At 38.6% G+C, this 24,088-nt stretch overlaps 2 protein-coding genes across 3 annotated transcripts in view; one reads left to right on the plus strand and one right to left on the minus strand.

Annotated features, from left to right (window-relative positions):
- LOC133528482 (putative helicase mov-10-B.1) overlaps nt 1-23,036 on the minus strand; it is a 35,346-nt gene extending 12,310 nt beyond the window's left edge. The window contains exons 1-14 of the mRNA XM_061865872.1: nt 22,644-23,036; nt 22,330-22,457; nt 11,409-11,523; nt 10,583-10,745; nt 9,128-9,255; nt 6,937-7,043; nt 4,959-5,078; nt 3,718-3,814; nt 2,437-2,539; nt 1,999-2,104; nt 1,533-1,703; nt 1,015-1,162; nt 644-789; nt 115-249 (exon numbers count right to left, since the gene is read on the minus strand). Of these exons, the coding sequence (XP_061721856.1) occupies nt 115-249; nt 644-789; nt 1,015-1,162; nt 1,533-1,703; nt 1,999-2,104; nt 2,437-2,539; nt 3,718-3,814; nt 4,959-5,078; nt 6,937-7,043; nt 9,128-9,255; nt 10,583-10,745; nt 11,409-11,523; nt 22,330-22,436 (1,646 nt within the window). The 5' untranslated portion in view covers nt 22,437-22,457; nt 22,644-23,036. The remainder of the gene's footprint in view (nt 1-114; nt 250-643; nt 790-1,014; nt 1,163-1,532; nt 1,704-1,998; nt 2,105-2,436; nt 2,540-3,717; nt 3,815-4,958; nt 5,079-6,936; nt 7,044-9,127; nt 9,256-10,582; nt 10,746-11,408; nt 11,524-22,329; nt 22,458-22,643) is intronic.
- On the plus strand, nt 16,448-21,258 carry LOC133528068 (uncharacterized). 2 transcript variants are annotated; one of them, XM_061865276.1, is made up of 3 exons: nt 16,448-16,969; nt 17,364-17,572; nt 20,148-21,258. In XM_061865276.1, exons 1-3 carry the CDS (start codon nt 16,711-16,713, stop codon nt 21,165-21,167), a joined length of 1,488 nt encoding a protein of 495 aa, XP_061721260.1. In that variant the 5' UTR covers nt 16,448-16,710; the 3' UTR covers nt 21,168-21,258. The 2 variants fall into 2 exon arrangements, with proteins under 2 accessions (XP_061721260.1, XP_061721262.1); XM_061865278.1 differs by lacking the exon at nt 20,148-21,258 and having other exon boundaries at nt 17,364-20,135.
- Nucleotides 23,037-24,088: the final 1,052 nt, after the last annotated feature.

Raw genomic sequence — 24,088 nt, forward strand, 5'->3', positions numbered from 1 at the left:
CTATATACTAAAACGAATGCTGTGCAAGTGCGAACAGTTAACAATCCTCTCGCAAAAGGGTCATGAATGGCTTGTCAACGATTCGCCAGATCACGATAACAATTTTATACTCACTTGGCAAACTTGGCGGCGTGGACGAGCGTGGTGATCACGATGCTATAGGTCATGAACTTGGCGATGGTTACCCTGGTCCAAGACTGGCGGCTCGTGCCGTTGGAGTAGGGGCCCAGGATCGCTGGCATAGTTTCCCTGAAAATGTTTATAGTTAAAAGCAAGCATAGGTAACTCTACGTTATTTACTCTTACGTTTTGAGATCGAATGGGGCTGCAAGCACGAGCTAATGGTATCAATCGGATTGCAGTGGTGAAAGAATGAAATACTTGACAAAGTTGGGAATATCCATAATAAGCCCCCGCGTCTGCGAAAACGGATAGTTGTACTTTTGGACTTGGATCAGACATAAATATGTCGCACTACAAATCATATTAATAAGTCACTAATCAAAGTATGCGCGAATCCGCGGAACACCATAAAAGCAGACCGGCCCTGGTGCTTGAAGGTGGGCCCGTAAGTTTCCGAAACATGTAACACGTAGGGACTAAAAATATTTGAATATAACAAATATTTTAAGTGCATACTAACCATACTCTGAACTCAGAGTTGGCCCGAAGAAGGAACTCTTCCTTCGGAAACTTGTCCGCGTACTGGATGAGCAACGTGGCCACGTGGTCGGCCGCCATGTTGGAGTCGGTGCACACCAATATGCGGTTGGTGCGGGTCTTTGCCAGCTGAAAAAAAAAATCTATTGTGCTGTCGGACCGGTCATTCATCATACGTTCCAAACCCCTCTCTGTGAAATGTGAGGCTAATGATGGTGATGTCTACTATCAAATATGAGGATTCGATATAGTAGTACAATTAGAAATTGCTACTCCTCTATGTAAAGGGAAAGTCACACCTGCAGAATGGCCTAGACTCTATGGAATGGAAATAGATAATATAATAAGTTGTACCTGCAGTATGGCCTCCACTATGGTGACCGTCTTGCCGGTGCCGGGCGGCCCGTGCAGCAAATAAGGAGCAGTGCCACTGCTCCCAGCTACGATGTGTTCCACGACAGCATGTTGCTCCGGGTTGTTCGCGATCAGCGGGTTGTAGAAGCTGTAAGAACACTCCAATGTTTAGCTGCAAGTAAATTCTATAGTTTTACGCAGAAAGGGGATACACAAACAGTATCTTCAATATTTAATAATTCTCGGACAAAAATGCTGCTTTTCGGTAGATTAGGTATGTAAATCATGACGTTTGGCACGTTATTTAGTTTGACATAAATAAATAAATAAAATAATTTATTGACAACATATCCATAGATATAGGATTGGTGGATTTGGTAATACTTGGAGATGTTTTTGATAGGAGGCACCCGCTCGTTGCCCTTCGAGAATGTCTTGTTCTGCATATGCTGGCGCCGCATACCGACCACCGTCAAATGCATGCGCTCCATGCAGGACATGCAACATGTCCAACTTACTTGGAGATGCGTTTGATGGGAGGTACCCGCTCGTTGCCCTTCGGGAAGGTCTTGGTTTGCATAAGCTGGCGCAGCATATCGTCTACTGCCACATGCATGCGCTCCAAAGGCATGCGTGACATACAAAAACGAATATCGAACTTTTCATCGCTTTTGTAAAGCTTGTGGAACCTAAAAGAAAATGTAAATTTAGGTATCTTACAAGAGGACGGAGTTATGGATCCAGATTGTGCCTAAATTAATATAGAGCTAAGCAAAGGCTCTATCGGTCTTCCTAGTCCCACTTTCAGTAAATCCAAGAGCCCCATTGCCGTTCAAAATTTAATTATTGCTATATTTTCTTTATTTAATATATGTATAATATACGGTAGATAGGTGAGGTAATATGCATTATTTTATATGTATCAAATATGTATACGTATGTACTGTAGTTCTCGATAAACGCCAAACACACTGAACGACTTACTTATCAGATATCTTGCTGAATTGCGCGTAGTTGTCCAGAATGTCGGTGATGATGGCTTCATACATCACTTCAGTTTTGTTGTGAGGTCTGACGTAGACCAAATCTCCTAAATGAAAAACAAAATGTATGGTAATGTAAAATAAGTCAAATTTGGCATATTATGTCAAAATGGAAGCTTTGAAACTTTAACCTGAAGGCCATTGAAGGGTCATTCTTTAAAAAATATTTCTGTGATCTAATCGCCGCTACCCATACAAAATATACGAAAAGATTCGTAGCAATTTGACGCAACCGCAGACATATTCTCAGAGAATTACCCTAAAATCGCCACGAGTGAATCTACTAAACTATCACATGCTTGCAGTTGTTGATGGATTATAGCTGTAAATAACAACATTGCAATAATTTTACGTATATAATAAGTACCTTAACACTTACCTAGCATTAGCGACGGTCGCTTCTCGGCCAGCCCAGGTACAAGCAACGAATACGATTTGCCTGTAAGACTGCGTTTCAGCATCACCCCAGACATGTTGTAATTCTGTAATATTACATTACAAGTAAGAGAATCATACTGTCTCACATAAACGATGACTCACGCTAGAACGGCGGCTTCTGACACCTCGTTCTATGACGTGAGATCAGTGATCACGTGATGCTTAACCTTACCTGTTTAAAGTGGGACCATCATATTAACAGACTCAGCGGAAGAATCGGCAGTGCATGTGTGTGGAGTGGCTTTAGGACGGGTAACTAGGCTAGTGTCAGATGAGGTCGCGCGCTCGTGCTATTTTGCTACAGTGCACTCGCTGATCCTGTATGGTGCGGAGCTATGGGGACGTTGTGCCGAGTGGGAAAGGGTAGTCCGTCACCAAAAGCGCGCTGTTAGAATAATCGCCCGAGTACCGGACAACACTCCTGACCTTACCAGCTAATAGTCATCTTACAGGTGGCTGTGTATGTGCGGTCAAACCTAACAGCATACAAAACACATAGTATGGTACATAACCACAAGACGCGTAACGCCCATAAGCTCGTGGGCGTGAGCCGCAAGTTGGCCAAGTCGGCCAAGCTCACCCATGTCATGGGCCTGCCGTCTACAACAACCTACCTGATACCATCACCAGCGCCCCAAACTTGGCCATTTTTAAATGTCGCGTCAAACGCTGGCTTGTTGAGCATCCGTTCTACGACTATCATGAATACTTAAATTTCCGTGAAAAGGATGTTAAGTAATGTGTATTTTTTTATATTATTAATATTAATGTCTTTGATTTTTATTTGTATAATTTTACGACGTATGTAAATATGCTCTATAATAATTATAACGTGTAAATTGGTTTTACTAATAAATAACTTATGACTTTCTATAGAAAACGAAGTGTCGGACGCAGCGGCCCTGGCCCGGAACGTTCTAGAGTGTCATCCTTTGGGCTGCCACCCGTCCGGGTATCTCTGTATTCGCCCGAAAGATCCAGGGTATTTTCTGTTCGGTTTCGGCAACGTAGGCTGGGCAAAGACAAATTGGAACCTAAGATGGCGTATAACCATTTTCGACCATGTCCATTTAATTTATTCAAACAAAATACACATTTTTAGTAAAAAAAACATCATAACACATTACGTAAACAACATAATAATAACTAAATAAAACATTCAAAGTTAGTCCACACTTCTTACGAATCTCGAAATGTTACGATATTGTGTAAAGTTACAAACCTTCAAATTAGCCGCAATAACGGTTTCCTCATACCACAGTAAATTATGGAAAAACTGTATGTAGTTTAATTCGTCCGGTCCAGCTTCGAAAATAGCCCTGTGGAAAACATTATCGTTAGGGTACTTAGTAAATGTACGTACTTTAGGGGAAATAAGTGTATTCATGGCAAGTTACTTTCGAGGTACGCAAGTTCCTTTCTGAGGACGCCACTTCGATGTGAAAAGAGACGTCCGCCCCAAAAGTGTTATTCTTCCGCAAAAAGTCGCGTTATAAATATTTTTTGTCAAAAATTTTTGGGACAAGCTTTTATCGCTGACTGTAGGTACTCTTTCCACAGGCAACTAATATTCATCGAGAAAATCATAAAAACCCCAAACACAATTACCAATTAGGTTGCGTTGTTTTATCAGTGTTCCCATGGCCACCTCCTGTCTCCATCATCAGATCAGCTCGATGATGCCATAATATTGCATAGTCACTCGACTTACATATCGTATGCAAAATTTCAGCTTAATCGGAAACCGGGAAGCGTGTCAAATTTAGCTTTCAAGATTTGACCCACACAAACATACATATACATACATACTAACAGGGCAAGTTCAATAAATGCTTGTAAGAAGTGACTTATGTACCTTGAAATTGACTTTCTAAGAATGTTAGTTACCAAAGAGCATTTGTAATAGAGATGGATTGTCAAAGAAAACATTTTAGCTACCGTAAATTAACTGCCATCTTTCGACACATGATTAAAACTTTTAGAACGCCGTATTACTTTTATCCTTATAGTGACGCCATCTAATAGATCAAAGGTCAAAGGTATGGTGTGCCGGCATCGTTTCGAGCGACGGCGACACAAACTTTAGCCGATGTCCGGTAAGATGGCGCCACTTTTTGATATTTAATAAATGTAACACATATCAGTAAAAGAATAAGGATCAAAGTTAAATGGCGTTCTAAAAGTTTTAATCATGTGTCGAAAGATGGCAGTAAATTTCCTGTGGCTACAAAATTTTCTTTGACAATCCACCTCTATCTCAAATTCTCTTTGGTGTTACCTAGTTCGCCTGTTGATTGAAGTTATTTATTACTATTATTGATCCCGTGCTGATAGTAAGCACTAGGTATCATACCTGATATAGATCTTGCAACAACTTAAAAATTAAAGTTCCGATTGTCGTTTTCTATTAACGGTTGTCATCTTGACTAGGCCCCCAGGGTTGACTCTAAAAAAACGACTTACTTGACTTTTTCGGCTAGAGCTTTCTCCTCGTCGGTGACATCTTCATTGTCGACTTTCAAGTCTCGGGCGAACATTTTCTTCAAAGCTTTTGATGGTATTACGAAGACATCATCTTCTCCCCTGAAGAAAGAAATTAAAATATTTCATAAGTACCTCTAATCCCACTAAATATCAGGCTACCATACCATGAATAGTCAACGTTAATAAAGGTACTCAGGGGTCACTTTGTAAAGTGAGTATATAGATTACATTGCAAAACATTTACTATGGGACAAACTCCGAAATAACAAGTAAAATCGTTGATTCATACACTTCGTATTCTGATCCCTCATGCATGAATCCAACATATGCATGAACATCCATTGGAAAGCTGAATTTAGAATTGAATAGAGTGTACGATGGGTCCATATTGGCTCACATAAAATTAGTTGTCATATTATTGTTCATAATAACGATTTGTGATCAGAATGATCATTTCTCATAATTTTTTTGCTTATCATTATTAATATACATTTATTTTTACTACTAACAACATTACTAATAACGGTATGTTGGTCGAAAATTGTTTTTAATATTGTCATTTCCAACTCTTCATCATGACTCATAACGATGTTTTATATAAACGAAATAATCATAAACTTACTTTGTATAACTACTTATATGCATAAATTATTTTCCACTGTGATCGAGAAGTGTGAATCTTTAAGTATGTGTTTATCGCCAAAATACATATTAATGGATTTATCGATGTTTTTGATAAGCAATGTAATGCTATTATTTTATAACCCCAGTAACCCCAAAACGAGGACTAGCATATCGCCCACCTTTCTGGCAGGATTTCGGTTCTGCGCGGGTCGCAGTTCTAACCTAACCTAACCCACCTTTCTGGCAGGATTTCGGTTCTGCGAGGGTCGCAGTTCTAACCTAACCTAACCCACCTTTCTGGCAGGATTTCGGTTCTGCGAGGGTCGCAGTTCTAACCTAACCTAACCCACCTTTCTAGCAAGATTACGGTTCTGCGAGGGTCGCAATTCTAACCTAACCTAACCCACCTTTGTGACAGGATTTTCCAATCATTTTTGTTTAAAATTAAAATTAATAATGAAATGATCATTCATGATGAAACGATATGTCGAACAATAATATATGCATCAATTTTAGCAATAGAGATATTTATGAAGAATGACATTATGAATATCATAAATTCGAAGTTGCAATCATTATTGTTTAAAATAAATACGTGTAATCATCATTAGAATGTAAAATTTTATGAGATACATTTTCGGGTTTCAATAATCGAATTTGCAATTTTATATGAACTTTGGCGCACCCGTGTACGATAATACAATGAAAGATAGGGTTGTTTTCTATAAATAAATTAGTTTCACAGCGGTCAATTAATCAGATTAACGTAAGTTTGTACATAGAAAAAAACTACATCATATACTTTTTTCTACTCATCGACGATAATGGTTGAATTAAGATTTCGTACGCCAAACTTTAATTGCGTACTTTTCATGTATGGGCGTCACGTGATTGGTCAATTTCATTATAGTTGACTACAGCGTTTCCTTATGAATATTATAGTTGCGTTGGAAGCCCATAGATGAAAAGTACGGAATTACAGTTTGGTATACGAAATCATAATTCAACCATTACTGTCGACGAGTAGAAAAAAAAACAATTCAAAGGAATGAGACATCTCCTCGTTTAATAGTAACAAATAGTTTTGTTGTTTCATAAACTGCTGATTTGCCTGGTTAGTATTGTACCCATTGAACACATGTTCCTATGGCTGTTGCAACTGTTAAGTGTTGTGAGGCTGTGTTCACCTTGCAATATGGAAAATGTACGCGAAACGTAAAAAAACTGTTACATGATATATTTTTGCTCGATCGATGGAATAAGTTGCGTCTACTTAGCTAGAATATCATGTCAATTGTTGCAAGGTCTGTAAAAGCTTGTAAGGTAACCATACTTCTTGTGTGCAGTGGTCCTCTCCAGTTTATCAGCCAGTACCGGCTGCAGCGTGTACGGACTGTCCACCTTCTCATGCTTTCTCTTCACGGCCTCTACGAACACCAGCTGAAACAAACATCATATAGCATACTGTACCTTCCTGCTACTCGTAGGTCGCACCTACAACTACATATATACATAGTTATACAACCGCCGCTTGCTGTAGGCGAAGAACGAAACGCGCGATGGAGCGGCGTCGTTGTCCGGTCTCGGCGGATTACCTACACTGTGATACAAAATTTCAAGCCGCAATAATACCGAATTGCCGATGCCGCCGCGGCGGGCGGTGCCACCAGAGGTCGGATACCGGTATTTTCTCTATACAAAAATGCCGGTATTATTACGTTCTTCTTCGTTCTTTGACTTATTATTTCATTTTTGGCTAAATACATGATTCAGTCTCACAGAGCATAGGATATAATTCAAATTATTGGGCTATTTCGTTTTTTTTTAAATACCGGTTCCGAGCCCTGGTAGCCGCACCGAGTGAGTAAAAAATGAAAATAACCAATTTACAACATATTGATTAAGACATATTTCCGAATGTCGAAAACCGTTGGATAAATCTGAAAAGGGACTCATAACTATTACGATGGAATTTTGGGTAATTTTCATCTGATTTTCTGAATCACCAGAATACACCTAAGGTAGGAAGGCATATTTTTATAAAGCTAGATTCTAAATTCTGCATTACCCAGGTTTTACGTAAAATCTGACATTTAACTTCGATATATTTTTCATTACACAGTAAGGTTCATATTTATGTAAGTAGTCAGCAAAGCTAGTAGCTTGGCACTCACGAATCTCACGATACATACATTGGTATAATGCAGAGGTTCTAAGCTAATAGTTTCGCTGACTGTATTTAAAACACGGGTACGTGCTAGTCCAAACCACTATTCCAACCCATTTAAGTCTTGATTAGGAAGGTAGGCTCGAAGTATTATTTATACCTACTCAATGGAGTCGTATCGTATTTCATTCCCGTTTAAGTAGTACTTATATACTACGTACTGAATTATAAACACAATCTTTTTATATGTGTTTATCTTGCATTGCAAAAGATCTATCCATAACGTAGTTTATGTACCGAAGATTTCTTTTGTTCTCTGTTTTTCTGTTATAAATAAAGGGTTTATTTAATACGGATTATCGTATTTTTTTTTTCTTATTTTAAACTTAGATTTTAAACTGTATCGAAAAATTTCGCAGATTCACTCTCCGCTTACCACTATATCATGCCGCGATAAATTAATTTAAATAAAACCGGCCAAGAGCATGTCGGGCCACGCTCAGTGTAGGGTTCCGTAGTTACTCTTCCGTCACAATAAGCTAAACTGGAGCTTAAAGTATATATATATATATATATATATATACCTTTCACCCGAGTTAAACAAATAGGCAAATTTGCATAATCAGTACCTAATTAAAGTAAGTCTTTTTACTATGAAGGGAAAACTTTTTGCGATAACTCAAAAACAGCTAAACTGATCATGTCCGCTATAGTTTTCATTTAATGTCTTTCTTAAGCTCTACTTCCACGATTTTTTTCATATTTTTTGGACCTATGGTTCAAAAGTTAGAGGGGGGGGGACACATTTTTTTTTTCTTTCGGAGCGATTATCTCCGAATATATACACTTTATCAAAAAATGTTTCTTGAAAACCCGTATTAGTTTTGAAAGACCTTTCCAACGATAGCCCACACTCTAGGGTTGAAGCGAAAAAAAAATTCACCCCCACTTTACGTGTAGGGGAGGTACCCTAAAAAAAATTAAATTTTTAGATTTTATTGTACGACTTTGTCGGCTTTATTGATTTATATATTCATGCCAAATTTCAGCTTTCTAGCACTAACGACCACGGAGCAAAGCCTCGGACAGACAGACAGACAGACAGACAGACAGACAGACAGACAGACAGACAGACAGACGGACATGGCGAAACTATAAGGGTTCCGTTTTATGCCATTTGGCTACGGAACCCTAAAAAAGGACATTGTCGAAAGCCTTAACTCAAACGGCCAGCTACGACTACGACGTACGAGCGCGAGCTCCGATGCATCTTTCAGCTTAGGAAGCGGGAGGGTAGGCAAGTAGCGATATCCGCGACAAAAAATTATTTTCCGTAAAAGAATACATAATTCCATACCATCTCCTTTAGGATCACAGTGTACTCCTCGGTATCCGCGTGGATGAATATGAAGTACACAGGCTGCTTGTACACGCCATTGACACTGTTCTCGAAAGTAACGCATACTTCTTCCTCCATTAATGTCCCTGAGACCAGAACGGACAAATAAATTAAATAGCCAACATGATTTAAGACTAAGACAGTTAGTAAAAATTCGAATCGATTTCTATTATCGTTTTTCGTTTCGTTTCTCAATAGAACTACTTAGTAATGAGTTACTTACATAAAAATGTTGGATGGTTGCATGAAATGTAAATGGTTTTTTTAAGATGTAATTATATTTATATTTTGCATGCTATAATACGGCTAAATGTGTGATACTTATAATTATCATAAGACCTATTTTTAACCACATTTAATGCAAATAAAGATTTTACTTGAATAAAACAAAATTATGACTAGCTAATATTTTCTTTCCGTACTTTTAGCTGAGTAGTACTCGATTCTCAATATTGTAAATCTAATTGATAATTTCAACTTAAGGGATATCTTACTAAGGGCCTAAATTTCTAAGTAACGCCCGGATAAGCTACTTGCCACTTGCCTGACGAATAATTATAGATGACGAATAAGTATAATAATCATAGTTGACATTTCACAATCTTCAAATAAGCTTCATTGGTTGATAAAGTGCTAGTTTTATCTGAATTAATCTGAATGAATTAGCTATCTAATACTTTTCTTGGACATTGAGAAACAGACCCTAAGAATAAAATCGACTTTTTACCTAATTGACTGCGTTTGTTATGATAGTATTGTACTCATCCTATTTACGTACGACAACGTATTTACATACGTACTACTTATAGACTATAGTCTATCTATACCTATATCAACTGACTGCAAGAATGTAAGTAGGTATAATTAGGTGTTTGAGGTCACTGCAATGACCTATATACTATACTTATATGTACGTTAGGCAGTTATATCTGATCCAACATGTGCGTGGATGCATATTCTGATTTCTGAATAATGGTAGGTATGTGATAAAAGAAAGAACCAGAAAGTATAGGCACATGTACAGTCGCCATCAGATATATCGGAGCGGCCACGGTGTTCACAAATATCTGATCAAAACCTCTGTTATCAAGACATTAGAGTGCACGTTCAGATATTTTTGAACACCTTGGCCGCTCCGATATATCTGATGGCGACTGTACCTACGTGTGTTATATAAAACAACTTCTAAGTTGGGTAATGATATCGCATAAAAATATTAGTATCTATAAAATTTGACTAATGGTGATGGTTTTATTATCTTAAGTACTCAGTTCATTGGAACACTGATAGAAACAGGTTTCGTATCGTAGCTACTCTTTGATTTCGTTCGCTGTTTAGCCACTTATAAATATCTGTTCAAAAAACAGCTTTACCCTAATATTCTTACATCACAATTTCAAAAGCTGTACTTACTAGGATGTATGCGGCAGCTTACAGAACCGAAATTTAAGTCTTCGCTGAGAAGAGTGAAGTTGAACTTGTTGTTAGGAATCGAGATTCCTCGGAAGATAATATCGCCCTCGGCATTGTCGTTCTTTATTTTAAATGTAAAGTTGACTCCTTCGCGCGGTTTTACCTGTAAGTATAAATAACACTATAGGTACTAGTCTTTGCCTGCGACTTCCCCCGGCCCGATAGGGTCCGGGTCCAGGCCGAGGCGCCCGACACTTAAGTCTCCTAAATACGATGGGTGATCAGTGATTATGTAATGTTTTCCATAGAAAACTAAGTGTCGGAAGCCTCGGCCGGACACGGACTGTTCTTCGCCAACACTAGGGGGTCGCAAGCCGAACCTCGTGGTCGGTTTTATCCGGCACGTCGCACTGGTGCGTAAGCGAGACAGCGCTATGAAAATGAACGTATAATAGCGATGACACGGGAGGGCACGTGCATCCAATATAAGACAGCCTTAGTTAAACTATCTCTCTGCCTGCGAGTTCGTTCACGTATAAGTCAAACTTATATGTAGGTTAATACCTATGTTCTATGGAGGTAATCCTCCAAAAGGTCAAAAGGAGCCGAACGAGAAGAGGAAGTTTTGGGGGATGTGATGTTGCAAAGCACAATAGGCCGAGGGCGCCTATCTTTAAGACGCCACTTAGGTACCTACTAGTTTGAACACAGATAGCGTTTTGTATCAACGTGAAACAGCACGCTTTATAGCTACGAGGGTTACGGTATGCGGTTTATGTTCTCTGCTAAGGCTTACTGTGAACACATTACATGTATGTATACTTACAGATACTTTGAGAACAGATTGCTCCGTGTTGACGTGAAGCGGTGCTGCGTTATACGCTACGGGGGTCACGGTACTGGACACCACTATTCCGTTTCTGTTCTCTGCGTAAATCTTACTGTGAACAAAATTGAAATTGAATGAATGAATAATTATTGTAAATGAAATAGATGAGAATTTTTAGGCCTTTTTTTATGGTAGAGGAGGCAAACGAGCAGACTGATCATCAGGTAAGCGATTACCGTCGCCCATGGACACCTGCAACACCAGAGGGGTTGTAAGTGCGTTGCCGGCCTTTAAGATGGGAGTACGCTCTTTTCTTGAAGGTTTGAAGGTCGTATCGGTCCGGAAATACCGCAGGCGACAGTTCATTCCACAGTTTAGCTGTGCGAGGCAGAAGGTTCCTGGAAAAACGCACAGTTGAGGACTGCCAACCATCTAAGTGGTGAGGATGGAAATGTTGTCGCGTAGGGCGATGGCGAAAAGAAGCGGCAGGGATTAATCCGAACAATTCCTCGGAGCACTCCCCGTTGTACATGCGATAGAAAATGCAAACCGTACGTTGCTAAGCCCTATCCGGGTCTTTATAGTAATATATGTATGTACATACCTACTTCGCATTATGTTGCATGTGTCTATTGTATCTTGGTTTGAAATAAACATTGAAATTGAATTTGCAATTAGAAGTGGTGACGGTGACTGTAAATAGTACTGCACTTCCCAACTTAACCCATTAATTGCATTGAAACGTACTTAATAAACATAAGAGCCTCGGTAGAGAGTACCATTTTGTACCATTTGGCGTTGAATCTCTAGGTCCATGGAGTCCCAGCCCGAACAAGTTTTTTGCAGAAATCGCGAAGCGTCTTATTGACGTAACTGGTGACCGAAAAGCTGGCGGCTTCCTCGCACAATGTATATCAGTATTGCGATACAACGAGGATATGCCGCCAGTATCCTTGGTACAATGCATCAAGGGCCTATTTTAGGTTTGAGTTAGTTATAGTAATCCTCCGTATATATCTATTATGTATATTGTTATTGTAAATAAAATATTGCATTGTAGGTACTTATTAAGACTAACGTAGATTAGAACCAGTGAGCAGTAGGTGGCTTTCATAAGCGGCTATCTGGTCCACCAGATAGCCGCACCTAATGACGAACATTCCAATGTTCGTCATTAGGTGCGGTCCCTGTCTGCGATCCTGCCAATTTGGCCCGAGAAAGGGGACACTTTCCATACAATCCGACCCGCGAAAGAAGACAAATTCCATACTATGCCCTGCAAAACCGAAGCAGACGGCCTACCGCGAACCACGTTCGACGTGTTGCCTCCCTATCACACTTACGTACGAATTTACAAAAGCGACAGGGAGGCAACACGTCGAACGTGGTTCGTGGTAGGTCCTCTGAAGCCTACTCGCAACCCTCGTTTTTCAATAAAGAAACACGTCAAGATCGTAGTCTTTTTCTATAGCTAAAAAAACGAAGTATGTATGTCGCGCTTGGTAAAACGGCAGAAGGAACGCATACTACGTTACGTTTTCGTTTTGACCACAAGTTATTTCATGGAATCAAATCGTAATCAGATTTATCAGATTACAAATCAGTTCGCCGAACCAAGAGGCCGTTGCCGTTTTTAAAGTACCTAGGTACGTTTCGTCATTTTGCAGATGTACTGTGGGAAGGTACCAAATAACACCCTTCTTCCCTTCCGATACTAATTTTAATTGCTTACATGTATGTACATATGTCAGGTCTCAGGTAACAATAAAATTGTCTCAATACATGATACCCATATCGGGTGTGGCAATGACAGTAGCTTCTTATAAATAAATACATTTTTATCCATATCAATTATTCCTAATTATTTTAAATAATTACAAATCTAGTTTTACTAGAAGACAAATAAATAAAATTGTGTTAATTTGTCTTGCAGAAACTCTTCTAATGTATAATAGCATTTTTGCGTTAGAACGACTTTAACTGTTTCATGAATGTAGTTTCATTTTCGGTCGATGTGGAGTGATAAATATAATTAATAAACGTTATTTTTTATTTAATTCATTACCTAAGTTACCTACCCCGCAACTTAATACCGAATATTGGTTACCGAAAGCGCATGTATAGCCCTAATAGGCTATATTAAAATTGTACATTGAGTTCATTTTTAGGGTTCCGTAGTCAACTAGGAACCCGTATAGTTTCGCCATGTCCATCTGTCTGTCTGTCTGTCTGTCTGTCTGTCCGAGGCTTTGCTCCGTGGTCGTCAGTGCTAAAAAGAAAAAAAAAAATGTGCCCCCCCCCCTCTAACTTTTGAACCATAGGTCCAAAAAATATGAAAAAAATCGTGGAAGTAGAGCTTAAGAAAGACATTAAATGAAAACTATAGCGGACATGATCAGTTTAGCTGTTTTTGAGTTATCGCAAAAAGTTTCCCCTTCGTAGTAGAGACTTACTTTAATTAGGTACTGATTATGCCAATTTGCCTATTTGTTTAACTCGCGTGAAAGGTACCGTTTCATCCCTTGGTTAACAATTTACTATACTTTAAGCTCCAGTTTAGCTTATTGTGAACTTTGCTTAAAGAGTAACTACGGAATCCTACACTAAGCGTGGCCCGACATGCTCTTGGCCGGTTTTTTATTTTATTTTATTTTAATAGGCACAATAACACAATGCAGGCAAACAACTTTGTAAAATATTATACACTACCCACACCACGATTACGATTGCAATTGTACACAACACAACCATGGAACAATTATTAAGCGAAGTACCTACTAATAATTTTGACTATACAATCTACAGTTATTCATTTATTTAATTCTTTTCAGCTCAACGATTAAAAAAAATGTGTACTACTTACCTAGTAAGTAGTCAAAATTTGCGTACCTACTTGCCTAGTGTTATTACATAAATTTATTTTCAAAGATTTTTTCCTAATGTCATTAAATCAAAAATTATGAATCGTAAAAGTAAAACGAAGTACTTAAATAAGATTTCTCTGGTGTGTCATAACAGCGACGGCGGCTGGTATACAGAGTGTCCCCGAAAATATGGATTAGATTAAACAGAATAAGTTTTTGGCAAAAATTTCATTTTTGGTACAAGCTTTTATTGCTGACTGTACTTTTCTCCACAGGCAACTAATACTCATCGAGACAATTCTAGAAACTCCAAACACAAGGTTGCGTTGTTTTATCATAGAGTTCCTATGGCCACCTCCTGTCTCCATCATCAGATCAGCTCGATAGTACCATAATATTGCATTGTCACCCAACTTACATATGTATGCAAATTTTCAGCTTCATTAGAAGTCGGGAAGTGGGTCAAATTTAACTTGCAAGATTTGACCCGTACATACATAGGTACATTGCAAGTTAATATAAAGCTTGTAAAAATAGTAATCTTGTGGATATTTCGATTTAGGTTTTCAGAGTGTATTAATCAAGTCTTTTTTTATATTTATTTAAACAGGTACTTTTATAGATATTTATACAATGCTAATGAATTGTAGAGTTTTTCAACGTTACGTCGACTTAAATTGTGATAAAAAAGAAAAAAAAACCAAAGATATTTTTAAGTTTGCGAATACTTTTGAGTGTTAAGTGCTTTCACAAATACTCGTACTAACTCGTAAAGATTTCTCGTGAAGCACTTGTTCGATTTGATCCATATTTTTCTGTTACACTCTGTATAGCTACGCGTTATGGATATAAAATTATCATAATCATTTATTAATCGTAAAAGTCAGCTTTGCCGAAAATAAATGGGGCGACTAAGATCGTGCCCTTTCTATGACATTTATAATTGAAGAATTTATAGTTATGTTTTTAAAAATGTTTCTCAAATGAAGTTTCTAATTCGCATAAAAAGTGGGCTGTCACATATCACTTTCTACCACGAAGATCTGCCGAACGACGGAGCCTGCGCCATGGATCCTGCCTCTGTCTTGATATGATGTTAAATACTATATACTCTATATTTTTAAGTATTTAAACCATTAAGTCTTACAAATAATTACACAATTACTTACATTAAGTAACTAAGTCATACCCGCTCCTTATCGCTTCCGGTGCAAAAGTGCCCATAATGCTCACGGTATTATCCCGCTGGATGGCTATGGACAGCCTCTGCACCAGAAACGATTCGGAGCGTATTAAATGATGTTAAATTGTGACTACCTCCATGTCGATGCGCAGGCTACCTATATTATTGATATTAAATTAAAATAATGGTCTCTTTAGGGTTTATCGCGAAAAAAAATTCTGCCGTCTTATACATTTCGGTGAATGTCAATGTTTTCGACTGAAGAACAGCTGATTCTTTTTTCCCGGTTTCGGATTTGGCCTTTAGTAAAAGTTGTTCAGTATGACCTTCATATTCACCCCTCAGTTTTGTCAGTGATAACAGTAATACCAAATAGTACCTTTGTAATCAACTGCAGTACCTACACGCACACCCTACGAAGACACCTATGACGAAGGTACCACGAATAGATATAAAACCTTGAGTAAAATATATCTAAGCTTATGAAGGACATCCCTATACCTTAAGACCTTGAGTAAAATATATCTAGCTAGCCTTTTGAGATATACCTATACCTTATCTATATACCTAAATACGTATGTGTGTACGTGTTACTGGCATACAGAAGGATGCAATTAATTAAAACATACATGTGGAAGAAACCATTTTAGACTACCTACGCTATTCCTCTTGCAGTACTATCACTGCCCGATCCCAAAAAATAGGTAGGGCCTAAAAATAAATAAAAGATAAAGGTGGTACTTAATAGGTTGGTACTCGCAATTTTACGTTGTTATATCCGGACTGAAATTACGTGAGATTTTTTGTGAGGCCTCCCCTCTTCGGCTCTTCCGCACGTGAGATTGAGTGAAACTCGGATTATAAAATTTAAATTTTGAAAGAATGATTTCATTCATAAAGTTTATTTTTATTTATTTTTATAAAGTGGCGGCTGGGTGTACACTATACATACATACATTAAGTAAAAATTGTGCTTTTTAAAGCTTTCAATCAATCATTATACTCAAGCTTGTCCTCGAGGTTAGCATTTATCACATGTAGTAACACATACGGTGTCGCCATTCACGCACTTTATTTCGGAGACTTAGCGGCAAAAACATTTGCTCAAACATTTTTTTTTTTTTTTTTTTGGCGGGTATATTGTAACTTATCTTACCTGGCTTCTACCCGAATTCGCGCCATCATCATTTCACATTTCAGTGCTCCGCCACTCCGCACGTGAAAAATTACGCCGCGAATAAACGAAATAATCATGGTCAAACGTACACGTACGAATTCAAATGATTATGAGTGCATTGCGAGAAAAGTTAAAAAACTCGAACGCATGTTAATTCGTGCACGGCGTAAACGTAGTGATCGACAAGGATCTGTCGCATCGCTGTCGCCGTCTTCCGGATCACAATCGTCGTCGTCCAGTTCATCTTCGTCACGGTCCAGGTCAGCTTCACCGCGCCCGCGGCACCGCGCACCCTCAAGACCTCGTTCGTCGCAGGAGCCGATAATCATTGAAGGTAAAACGCTCACCTAACTGTTTCTTTTGTTCGAATAGACCGTTAATAGTCGTTGCAATGGACATAAAATTAGGAATGCGGGCAGCTCATGGGGCTGTCACTTACCTAATATTGTCACGCAAGGTAGCATTGCAGTCGGCACTAAGGCCAACATCTCTGCTACTACGACTGCGTCATTGGATCATTGTAATTCCTAGACGTATTGAGCGTTACCTTTCTTCAACGGTACAAAGCATTGCAGTCCGCATTGAGGCCGACATCTTTGCTATATATTTATTTAATAAAACATAATATTGTACCGACACCCGTTCTTTTGGGCATATAGCAATGCAGTTAGCATCTAAGGCTAACATCTTTGCTTTTTTTATTACAACGTCAGATCGTTGTATTTCAGACGTGCCCGACAACGAACAGGAATCCAGTGTAAGGGTCATCCACCCCGCGCCCGTCCGGCCAACGGAAAGATTGGCCACACCTCTTCAGATGCGCGCAGCAGAGAGCCCAGCAGCGCCTGCTCCACCGCTGACGAGAAGGTCTGCGCCTGCTTTACTTTCGACAAGCGCCGAGCCAGCCCCGACCCCACAATTATGCGTCGCTCAGGAGGTAAACAACTCACCAACATCGTTGCCGCTAGGCGAGCCAGCTATGGACGCCTCTGACGCAATGGATCTCGACGAAGATCTCCTTAAAATATTAGGGGACGACCCCTCTCAAGTCAGAGTCTACGGCAAGGAGGTCAGACCTGATCTTGCAGTACGCTTGCAACATATAGCTACTAATGGGCTAGGTAAAGATACACGTAAGGAACTTTTAGACAGGTACTTACCTCCTGCAAATAGCGCCTTGATTGATGCACCTACCCTCAATCCTGAGGTAAAAGCCGCCGTCCATGAACATGTCTTTAAGAGGGACAAAAGCATAGAAATACGACAGAAACAGATTTCATCTGCAATTTCCGCCTTATCAGAGAGCCTTACCTTGCTCTTGACTGAACAACCAAAGAACACAAAGCTGATACAGCTATTAATGGACTCTTGTAAGATTCTATGTGACAGTCAGCACGCAGAATCGTTAGTTAGGAGGAACTTTATTCTTCATAACTTAAAGAAGGAGCTTAAAGACGAATTACAAACAACCAAAATTGACAAGTTACTCTTCAGTCAGGAACTTGCGGAAAAAATAAAAGCCGCTAAGGCCATAAATAAATCAGGAGATGATTTGAAAGCCACACCATCGACCTCAGGTCTGCAGGCTAAGAAGAACAATAATAATAAAGTACCCCCCAAGAATTTAAACTGGCGAGGTCCTCCCCAGAATTATTACAGGCCGAAGGGTACTCAGAGGACGAAGGAGCCTGCACTGAAGAGCCGTCGCGACAACTCCTCGAGAAAATCATCGCATCCGCATCACAGGCGCAGCACCCGCCGATAGATATGGTAAAGTTTGCCGGCCGCTTAGCTCACTTCAGCTATCACTTCACTGCAGTGGTCACTTCTAACTAACGACAAAATTATACTCTCGTGGATACAAGGTTATCAAATACCCTTTTCAAGGCCTGTCGTACAGCGTACGCCACCTGCCCCTAGGGCGTATTCTGATTCAGAGAGAACACAGTTCCGACATTCTGTTAGCGACCTACTATGCATAGGCGCCATTTCGGAATGTCAGAGCTGTGAAGGCCAATTTATATCCCCAGTTTTTTTGGTACCTAAACCGAACGGAAAAATGAGATTTATCTTAAATTTGAAAGAGCTAAACAAATTTATAAATACAAAACATTTTAAACTTGAAGACCTACGCACGGCCTTGAAATTAATATCTAAGGATAGCTATATGTGTAACCTAGATCTCAAGGACGCGTACTTTTTAATACCAATACATGGATATTTTAAAAAGTACCTTAGATTTACTTTCCAAAATAAATTATATCAGTTCAATGTCTTGCCGTTCGGTTTAAACAACGCACCTTATGTTTTCACTAAAATTATGAAGCCAATCATTAGTCTGCTTAGATCTTGCGGCTATCTGTCCACCGTGTACCTTGACGATTTGTTATTGATATCTAGGTACCCTAATACATGTCTAGAAAATGTATCAGACACTATAAACCTTTTACAATCCCTAGGTTTCATTGTAAACCATGAAAAGAGTAATTTAACGCCTCATGCGAGTTGTAAATTTTTGGGATTCATCATAGACTCAAAAAATTTAGAGGTTACTTTACCACTGAAAAGAAATTGAAAAAATTAAATCTGAAATGAACACATTCCGTAATTAGAAACGTTGTTAAATTAGAGATTTTGCTCGTGTTATGGGTTTACTTACTTCGGCATGCCCAGCTGTCGAATATGGTTGGCTTTACATCAAAGAACTAGAGCGTTGTAAATATTTAAATGTAATTGATGATGACAATTTTGATAAGTATATGACAATTATGATAAGTATTGTCTAGAGATCTATAGTGATGCCTCAACTATGGGATGGGGGGGCCGCCTGTGGTAACGACCGGGGTAGTGGGTTGTGGAGCGCCGAAGAACGCTCACAACACATAAATTATTTAGAGATTTTGGCCGCCTTTTTTGGACTTAAAGTTTTCGTAAAGTCTTATCATGACTGTCAAATTCTTTTAAGAATTGACAATACAACGGCTATTTCCTACGTTAACCGCATGGGTGGTGTACAGTTTCCACACCTTACAGACGTAACAAGAAAGTTATACTTTGTTCGCATCTTACATAAGCTCTGCTGATAATGTTATCAGCGTCTGCGATTATGTAATCGCAGACGCTGAATCTCTTCGAGTCTATCCAGATATAGAGTGGGAACTGTCACAATATTAGTTTCAAAAAATTGTAAAAGAATTCGGATCTCCTTATATAGATATTTTTGCAAGTAGAATTAACAAAAAATGTAAAAAATATATTTCATGGCACAGGGATTCTGATGCCTTTAATATAGATGCATTTACAGTGCCGTGGTCAAGTTTCTATTTCTACGGCTTCCCGCCTTTTGCAGTCATTCTTAAGACACTAAGAAAAATAATAAATGACAAAGCTCACGGAATTATCGTAGTCCCACTTTGGCCCACTCAACCGTGGTACCCATTGTTCAAAGCCTATTAGCTTCTAAACCTTTATTTTTTCAAACCGAATAAAGATCTTATTATCTCTCATTCCAGCAACCGAGATATTCACCAAAAGATTACCCTGGTTGCAGGGATCTTATCAGGAGGTCGATGATGAAGAAATTTGTACCAGAATCTGCAATATGCATTATGCTGGCCTCTCTGTCAAATAGCTCACTAAAACAATATGATTCTTGTCTCAAGAAATGGTTTTCTTTTTGTATTAATAATCAAGTAGATGTTTACCAAGCATCTGTTCCAAATGTGATTTCTTTTTTAACTGATTTGTACCACTCTGGTGCTCAATATGGAACACTAAATAGTTGCCGGTCTGCTCTTTCATTAATCTTAGGTGCAGACATAGGCAATGATAATCGTATGAAACGTTTTTTCAAAGGCATATTTCGCTTACGTCCACCTTTACCAAAATATAGCATGACCTGGGACACATCTGTAGTTCTGAACTCTCTTGCAAATTGGTATCCAAATGCAACTCTTAATTTAGAAAAAATATCGAAAAAACTTGTAACGCTTCTAGCTTTAACAACAGCACATCGAGTTCAGACTCTTTCCAAAATTAACATTAAGAACATTGAGTTTCATGTCAATGAAATTCATATAAAAATTCCAGATTTAATAAAAACTTCGCGCGTTGGTGTTGCACAACCAACTCTTGTTTTACCATATTTCCGAGAAAGGCCGGAAATATGTCCATGTGCTGCTTTACATTCTTATTTAGATGTGACAAAAAGTCTTCGTAGTAGTGATGTCCTATTTGTAAGCTTGAATAAACCACACAGAGCAATAACTTCCCAAACCTTAAGTAGGTGGATTAAGAATACTTTGCAAGAATGTGGTATTGATATATCAATATTTACAGCCCACAGCACAAGACATGCTGCGACGTCTAGGGCTCATAGATTAGGAGTCAATTTAGATGTAATAAGGAAAACTGCTGGGTGGAGTGGTACCTCCAGCACGTTTGGACGCTTTTATAATAGAATTATTGTTAAAAATATCAATTCCTGTACCTTGGCAAGAAGTATATTAAATGATTCATTGTGTGACAATTAACAAGGTGATAAAATATTGTTTAATTATTTTCTGTTTGATCTTACAGTTGTCCATAATTGGACTAAGAATACATTCTCTTTATAATGATTAACCTGACGTTTTTTCATTCCAAGTATCATTCCTCTCAACATCTACATGTGATAAATGCTAACCTCGAGGACAAGCTTGAGTATAATTAATGATTAAACGAACTTACCTGAAGTGAAGTTCGATCATAATTATACGATTAGCTTGTCCGAAGAGGTTAGCATCCCACCCTCCCTAGGTAAACCCCTAGAGAATTGAAAAGAAGGAGTGAAGATTGCCTCTGAACTAAATGATGGCGCGAATTCGGGTAGAAGCCAGGTAAGATAAGTTACAATATACCCGCCAAAAAAAAAAAAAAAAAAATGTTTGAGCAAATGTTTTTGCCGCTAAGTCTCCGAAATAAAGTGCGTGAATGGCGACACCGTATGTGTTACTACATGTGATAAATGCTAACCTCTTCGGACAAGCTAATCGTATAATTATGATCGAACTTCACTTCAGGTAAGTTCGTTTAATCATTAATTTTACTCGAGCAGCCTGTGGGTGAAGTATTCGAAAAAAGCCTTAAATGCCCTGCGCGTGCAATATAATAATGCACTCAGAATGTTGTTGGGGTTGCCCACATGGTGTAGTGCATCGCGCATGTTCGCCGAGGCCCATACAGACGATTTTCACGCGATTATACGAAAGCGAATCGTCTCGATGATGGGCAGGCTTAGGGGCAGTACCAACAGCATTCTGGAAGTAATTGCAGAGAGGGTTGAGAATCCTATACTGGCGCATTGGATTCGCCAAGTTATAGGATTTTTGAAATTTAGAAAATAGGTTAGGTATTTTAGTTGTAATATTATAATAAGTACAAAATTAACATTAGTTCCTAAGTTATACTAACAAATATGGATGGTTGTAAAATCCGAAATAAATATTTTCAATTCAATTCAATTCAAAATTACCTACCTACATTTTTCCCCATAATAAGAAGTAACTGTGTAGGTATAAGTACAAATCTACGTTATGACCTTGACTTCATATACTACATGCACTTTTCTCGCTTTTGCGACATCGTTGTTTCGACAACTTTTTAATAAAGAGTGCGGTAAATATATTACAAACAGTAGGTAAGTAAAGTACTCACTTGATTTTCCCAAGTTGGTCCAAGAGTAAGTTCTTCAAATGCTTCTGCGATTGCTCATGGCCTGCTTCGACGTTGTCCTCCAAACACACCCCACACCGCGGAGCCATTTCGACAATTTATATATGTATCTAAAATACAAAACAACAATTAAGGAACACACGACGAGTTACCGGCCGGGCCAAAGTGCTGTCCAGAATGGATTACGCAATAATATCGAAGGTAAGTTAAAACGAGAACACAAGACAATTTGTAAGACTTAAAACAACAGCATAAGGTTTAGTATTGCCCAGAAAAATAACACTGTTTTCACTTACATTTCCTGGAACTCTCGACTATCGTAGGTATCGTATTCAACTAATCACCCCGTTTACTTAGCTATGCAGTTTGAGCAGCCACACGTGGTAGATAGAATACTGTTATATTTATTTTATTCACATGAAATTGACAAGCATTAAATTTTAACAGCTATTTATACTTTACAAAATAAAAGATGTAAACAAACAAACTTATAACGTCGGGAGACGTCAAACCGCGATTAGTTCTAAAAACCAAATGAATGACTGAATTGAATGACATGATAACTTTATTCAATGAGATGCGCAACTTATCAATGAGTAAAATAGTAAATCCCAAATTCGGAGATTAATGTTGCCACTAGTATAAAGTAGCGGCCTTTTTTTTAACGCTGATAAAGCTGATTCAACAAAATAGAAAGAAAAGAAGCGGCATCGGTTACTAGGGGTGGGGAGGATAGCTGACAGACTAATAAGAGATACTACGTGGATAACTCAAGGACAAGTTTCTGAGCCACGTGACGCGTTCAGCCAATCAGAGAGCACTTCCGATGCGATTTTGATTCGTTCGTCAAATAAAGACTTAGTCAATTGACATTTTTAGAATTATTTTATTGATTTTAGGTTCTCAAATTTTTTTTAAAATCTCTTTTTAATAAAAAAGTGCAAGAACAAAGGAACATAATCAAATCGATCCTTGATTTGATGAAATCAGTCGTTTCGTTGTAAAGTTACATTTATTACCCAATTTTTTTATGATATAGGAGGCAAACAAGCGGACGAATCGCCTGATGGTAAGCGGTTATGTAATACCGACGCCCATATATGTGTTGTAACGCGTTTCCGGCATTTAAGATAGGAGTACGCTCTATTCTTGAAGGTCGTATCGGTCCGGAAATACCGCAGGAGACAATTTATTTCACAGTTCATCTGGGTGATCGGTCTTCTACATAGCATCTACGATATAAAAAACGAGTTTATTTCATAAAGCACCGAGCGCGGGGTATTGGGGGAGAAAAGCAAAGCGGGGTCCCCTACGATTTCTTGGAACTCGTGTTGAACTATAGACTGTATTCTAAGGTAATAGGTCCATCTAGGTTAAAAGTTAAAACTCCTGGATAATTGTAGTGTCTAGTGGTAAGGGAATCAATTCACATTTTGTAATTTGCACAAATTACTAATTTTCGGTGGCACACATGAATCTACTCGTAGTATTTTAACTGGATCAGGCCATGATCAGGCATGAGCGGCGGGGGGAAAAGACCGAACGGGATAGTCTTATGTATCTTTAATATTTCAGTAGGAGTAGCAGAGAAAGCGCTATTGTTTGTCGTTGTCAGTTTCATTGTTTTTGTACTCCACAGTCAATTTTAGTATAATATATGGTGGGCAACAAATACCCCGACCAAATTACGTAGGTTGTGTTCAAACGTGTTTTTAATTTTTTCGCATCGCGTAAATATGTT

Source organism: Cydia pomonella, chromosome 19, assembly GCF_033807575.1.
Source record: "Cydia pomonella isolate Wapato2018A chromosome 19, ilCydPomo1, whole genome shotgun sequence".
NCBI lineage: Eukaryota > Metazoa > Arthropoda > Insecta > Lepidoptera > Tortricidae > Cydia > Cydia pomonella.